General features: G+C 33.8%; 1 protein-coding gene across 1 annotated transcript; it reads left to right on the top strand.

Annotated features, from left to right (window-relative positions):
* The first annotated feature begins 2,968 nt into the window (after window positions 1–2,968).
* On the top strand, window positions 2,969–5,318 carry LOC117108231 (DCN1-like protein 3). The gene has a single exon (XM_033250191.1). The coding sequence runs from the start codon at window positions 3,078–3,080 to the stop codon at window positions 3,984–3,986; it is 909 nt and encodes a 302-aa protein (XP_033106082.1). The 5' UTR covers window positions 2,969–3,077; the 3' UTR covers window positions 3,987–5,318.
* The last annotated feature ends 1,257 nt before the right edge of the window (window positions 5,319–6,575 follow it).

Raw genomic sequence — 6,575 nt, 5'->3', positions numbered from 1 at the left:
CACTCAGTCGATGGGTGGGCCACGCCCATCTTTGGGAATTCCCACCAAATATTTGTACAAAAGCAATGTATATTCAATCAATGTTGTTTTTATCAAAAATAGATTTGATTTAGCTTTAGTTTAATGTAACATTCGATAGATTTGAAGAATTTGGTAAAGGTAGACCAGGCCTACTATTAGGCTAGGCCGAGCTGATTAGGCCAAGCCGTCCAAGCCGTCTCAGTAAAAGTGGCCGTCCTAAATAATTGTAGGCTGTCCAAAAGACGGCCGGACGGCTTGTTGGCTAAGCCTACAGTATGCATACCAATAGCATAATAATGATTTCTGATAAAATGGAATATGATCAATAATTCCCACTTTAGTTTTCTTTCTAAAGTGAAGTACTTTGTCTCCACCCTATCCACGCCCCCAAGTCTACCACTGCATTTTTTCGATATTAGCACCGGTTCAACATTTTCACATGCTTTACAAATATAGCATGTATAAAGATAACAATGACAGTGCGTTTTAGATGGGTACTATAATGTGAGTTTATTATGCATTTTGCGTGAGCATCGGCCATCTGCCCAATGTGCTTGAACATACCATGGACATACAATATTCAGAATTAAGTGCAAATACTTTAATGAATCAACCTACAGTATTATGATATTTACTTTAGCTGATAATAATAAATTAGTTGTCCAACACGCCAGTGGCACTTCGCAGCAGGCTAATTGTAATTAGGGTTATTGTCTCCATCGCCAATTAATTAGCTTCTATTTTTCTGAGACAGTAATATGAAAGTACACTAAACCCGCCACATAACCATGAAAATTTCATTCTTGATTGCACATCTGTTTTTTTTTTACTAATGTTTCCATTATCAAGATACTTTTATATTAAAATATTAAACTAGTTATATTTTTTAAACAAAATCATTTGAAATTGAAACTATATATAACAATATAAATATTAAATGATTTCATTTTTTGTATAATTTAATTTTTTTTGTCACTATTCCAAATTTGGCTGGACCCTTGTAAACCCAGAAATTCCAAGGATTTACACCAGGGTCTTCAGGGGAGAACAGGAACATTGCTTCTTGTCCAATCACTCAGATGTTTATGAGCTAATAACAGGAAAATTGCTATACATAGTAAAGCTTTAAATGTCCATGTGAAATTTCATGTGAAAAATAACTGAACTGTGATATGCCCATATTTGGATGTAATATGATATCACCATGCCCATGTATAGGTATATGACATATTTGAGTGTGAACAGGACTTCAGTTAAGCTTTCAATCAATAATAGGACAAGATTTTTGTTTCTGCAATTAACACTACACGTAATAAATGCATTAAATATAACATTCTTTATACTGTGATAGACTCATTATTTGAATGGCATACAAAGGTCTGTAAACCAATGGAAAATAAATTGTTTCAATTTGTGTCTCATTGAAAGTTAATAACATTAAGTCAAGTGGCCGAACGTTAAGACAGAGGCGCCGCTATGTACTGCATTGACGCTGGTTCCATCCGTTCCTCGCCCATGGTTCAGTTGTTAGAACCAAGTCTTCTCGGATACGGACTTAAAATGGGGATCCAGTGTATACATCTGGCTCATGTGCACTATAAAGAAGGCATTGCATCTTTCGGAAGAGTAAGGGGTTATGTTATGCTATGGTTCATTTCAACCCCTGTCATTGTGGAATGATGTGAACATGTATCTACCATGAAGCGCCTCTTTATGGCTGCTAGGTAGTCACAGACCACGCCCATATGCAATTCAGCACAATGACGTTGCAAGTTATGGATTATTCTTCTACCTTTACCTTATCTTAACCTTTATATATATATTATCTTTATAATTAAATGAGCAAATCAATTCATTTCGATTGAATGTTTGAACAATTTTTCAAGATTCTATCACAGACAAAACAAATACCTACATTTAAGCAATAATTGTATTAAATGAAAAGGTGTATTTTTTTTAACACAATATTCTCACTTGATCCAATACATAATTTAGCACCTGCTCTGTACAATGAAGAGAGAATGCATTTTAACATGTTGGCTGCCAGCGATGAGTATACTTGTCCCACAGTGTGTTTGCTGAGGGCACTAAAGACGACTATACTCGTCAAAATTGGGATAACATTCTAGCGTTTATTACTTCTTTGTTATACATTGTAGAACCACAGAATAAAGGCTGATAGTTTGGGTACTAATGCACTTACAATAGATGATAACGTACAAATAACGGATGTATGTTTGTTGTGTTATGTTTCCGGCAGTATACTTGATTACACATGTGGGGGCGCCCTCTGAATATATACCAACCCATGCAAAAAGCAGACGAGAAAACTCGCACTTGGCAGAGACAATAGCAATTGCTGTCCCTGTTCCGACGAGGAGTTTGCTCGTCCCCTACTATTTTCTCGCCAACTTATTAGACACACCATTTTGATGATATACTGTATGACTAGATAGAATTTCAAAAAGCATGTTTATACATGTATACTTGTTCTGCACACGAAAGGAACCTAAAAAAGATCTGTATCTGTATTAGTTGATTTTTAGATCTTGCAAGTCATAGGAACTTAATTTGATTACCGTATTATCTTGATGGATGCGAGATAGGAGGTTACTAAATCAGGTAATTTTATTAACATTGTGATGGTGTCTCCTGTTTATTAAGTGTAGCCATGGAGGTATTATTACCTCAATGGTGTAGCTACTGTATGTAACATCTGTTGAACACACAGTTGTCTGAATAGACAAGATTCCTTTTCTCATGCCTGATGTGTTGTGACAATTTGAGGATGTAATGCTGTAATACTTCCCCCCGGTGAAACCAAAATTCCATTCTCAACTTCATCATCTTGCAGCGCCAGTGACAATCAGTTTTTTGCTTTAACAGGTGCCATAGAAATGTAATTTTTATTATTAATATTACAAATAAATATTGGTTTTTTTTTCGTTGCAGGGAATATTTAGAAGAATTTTCTTGGAATCATAAGGCTACAATTGTGGGTGCTGGAAAGACTTGTTTGTTCATCAAAGCTGACCAGAGTCTTCTAATTTTAACCAATGGGAAAGTGTATATCGTGCTGTGGGCCATCAGGTAGTGGCAACAATGGACAAAATGGTAACAATGGTCATACGTTAGACTCTGTCGGACGTCGTAGTTTGACGAAAACAATCCCGGCTCCCACCATACCCAAGGAACCTCTGGACCTGCATGCTTGGAAAGGAAGTGTGTCCAATGGCCAAGAAAAACAAAAACCATCACATATAAGGACTAGTAATGGAATTGATACGCAACCTCCCCTTATACCTAAAGTGGAATGTTCCGAGGCTAGAATAAACCATTTGTTTGAAACTTATAAAGATGCTTCAGAAGATTCCATTCTCTCTGAAGGGATGGAGAAGTTTTGCCAGGACTTGGTTGTTGACCCTGAGGATGTAATTATGTTGATAATTGCGTGGAAATTTGATGCGTCAATGATGTGTCGTTTCACACGGAAGGAATTTCTTTCTGGTTTTAAACTTTTAAAAGTTGATTCTATTGAGCGGTTAAAGCAGAAGTTTGCTGAACTTCAGCAGGAAGTGAAAGACGATTCAAAGTTCAAAGACCTCTACCGGTATACTTTCAATTTTGGCCTAGAGTCCGATAGAGGACAGCGCTCATTACCGATAGAAATTGCGATACCACTTTGGGAATTAGTTTTTACGAATCGTGTACCACCGATACTTGATCGTTGGTGCAATTTTCTAAAACAGAATGATGTACGAGGGATTTCGCGGGATACTTGGCAAATGTTTTTGAATTTCACAGAGGTTATCGGAGCTGATCTTAGTAATTACGATGATAACGAGGCATGGCCTAGTTTGTTTGATGATTTTGTGGAGTATGAATTAGAGCGCCAGCAAGCATCTTCAGGTGGACCAAATGAGAACAACTCAGCTGATGGGAACCCTCTAGAATATTATTTGTGAAGAGTGGAGTACACATTCACAAACAACCTAACTAGAAAATTATTTTAGTTTAATGAAGATATTGTACTTAATAGTTGATACCAATGTTGATGTTTAATTTTATGTCTGTGTTTTTGTGAAAAACATTTTATTTTTGTGTTTTTACGTGCTTAGCAAGGTTTTTAACAAACAAGTTTTTTCCTCCATTTTTGTTGAGTTTTAATTGTTTTTATCAACGTTCAGTTTTAAGTTAACCATGTGTTTTTCTGTTCTTTTGGGTAATAATTACCTCTTTTTGGTTTCCAATAATACGCAGCAATATGAAAAATGCCTGGCATTTGATATGAGCTTCATGTTATGACTTGAGCTTGATAATTTCATTTAAACAAGTTTATTATATTCAAATTTATGTTTTCCACAAGAAAAATAGGTCATAATTATGGATTTTTTCATTAACGAAATCTCAAGTGTTGTACTAGTTAATAATCATGATATGAATATTCATATAATTACTTTAATCATGATATGAATATTCATATAATTACTTTACATTATGATTTACTGTATGACCCACCTGGTTTACTGGTAATCAGGTGATAGAATAAACCTCCCCTTTTTATTTTATAGTAATTTAAATATATTGTTGATTATTGTGGAGATGCAGATAAAGTCTATACTGCCCTCAACCAGGATAATTTTACTTACAAAGCCTGTCCTCTATTTGGTCAGTCTGGTACTGATCAAAATAGTAACTTTCTGAAGTCTAGGTACTATGGTATATAGCTAAAAGGTTAGAAAAAATGTAGGAACCACAATTACTTTATACTGTGTGCCAATTGGGATAGAATCTGTTTTTAAACAAATACAATAATAAATATTGCCATTTTAGTGGAGATTTCAAAGTTCAAAACTTTTTAAATAATTTAATTTCATGATAGAGAGTGTATTTCTGTCTCAAAGATTCAACTGTTGTAATGGTACAGTAGTGTTATCTTGCTGAGCAAATTACTACTTTACCAAAATATCCTGATTAAATTACTAAGTAAGTGTATTACTATTTTTGTAAAATATATAGCTCAGTTCAGACTACCAAATTTCATTTGAAATGTGACATGCCTTTTATATATGTCATGACTATATATAGGCATACAACAGTTTTTTTTTGTTTTTTTTTGTCAAATAAAATTAGATAGTCTGAACACGGCTTAAAGGTTTGACATTAAGCTCTGGCCAGACTATCAAATTTTATTTGACAGAATCATGTGCCATGCCTATATATGGTCATGATAGCATCACATCATGACCATATATAGGCATATCATGACTAGGCATACAACAGTTTTTTTTGTCAAATAAAATTCGATAGTCTGAACAGAGCCTAAAAGTTTGATATAAGCTCTGTCCAGACTATCAAATTTTATTTGACATAATCATGTGACATGCCTATATATGGTCATGATAGCATCACATCATGACCATATATAGGCATATCATGACTAGGCATACAACAGTTTTTTTTTTTATCAAATAAAATTCGATAGTCTGAACAGAGCCTAAAAGTTTGATATAAGCTCTGTCCAGACTATCAAATTTTATTTGACATAATCATGTGACATGCCTATATATGGTCATAATGACATCACATCATGACTATATATAGGCATACAACAGTTTTTTTTGTCAAATAGAATTGGATAGTCTGAACAGAGCTTTAAAGTTTGATATTAACCTCTGTCCAGACTATCAAATTTTATTTGACAAAAACATGTGACATGCCTATATATGGTCATAATGACATCACATCATGACGATATATGCACATTAGATTATATATGGGCATATAACAATTTTTTGTCAAATAGAATTTTATAGTCTGGACAAAGCTATAGACAGATGTCTTAAAACATACTCTGTACATAATACAGTTACTGCGTCATACCCTGTACATAATACAGTAACTGCATCATTCAGATCTTAATAGAGTATTTTATTGTTGTATTGTTATTTGCTAAATTCACAATTTTTTAGTGAAATAATTCATTTTAGTCAGTTATTTTCAGTTTAATAACAAATATTTCAGATGGATCTACATATATAAATAGTTCTTAATGTGTTGTCCTTGGTAAAAAATACCTAAGAATTATATGAATTATTTTAATAAACAATAACTATCAATAGAAGTATGAGCAGGTATTATTATTAAATGTTCAGTGTACAGTATTTCATTGCATTGTGCATTCTTATTATGTACTTTGAAATACTGTAGGGAAATATGTACAAAATTATGTCGATGTTTGCAAACAATAAGTCCAGACTCAAATTTTAGTAGACAAAACATGTGACATGCCAAATATGGTTATGATGACATCACATCATGATCATATATGGGCATGCACCATTTTTTTGTCAAAGAAAATTAATTAACTCATTGAATTGCATATCTTGATTTTAAACAGCCAATCACATTATCGTGTGCTCAGGATTTTTATATTTTCAGAAAAATAGTGATGAATAATAGCTCACCAAAATTATTGTATAATGGGACTGCATGAAAGCATTTGGTGCACTGGTAATAGGTGTTGGGCATTTGATGAAAAGGGCAGGGTACGA

This window comes from Anneissia japonica, unplaced genomic scaffold (genome assembly GCF_011630105.1).
Source record: "Anneissia japonica isolate Jap-2015-1 unplaced genomic scaffold, ASM1163010v1 scaffold4723_len126649_cov178, whole genome shotgun sequence".
Lineage (NCBI taxonomy): Eukaryota > Metazoa > Echinodermata > Crinoidea > Comatulida > Comatulidae > Anneissia > Anneissia japonica.
The sequence above is the reverse complement of the archived record's forward strand: the minus strand, read 5'-3'. Positions and strand labels throughout refer to the sequence as shown.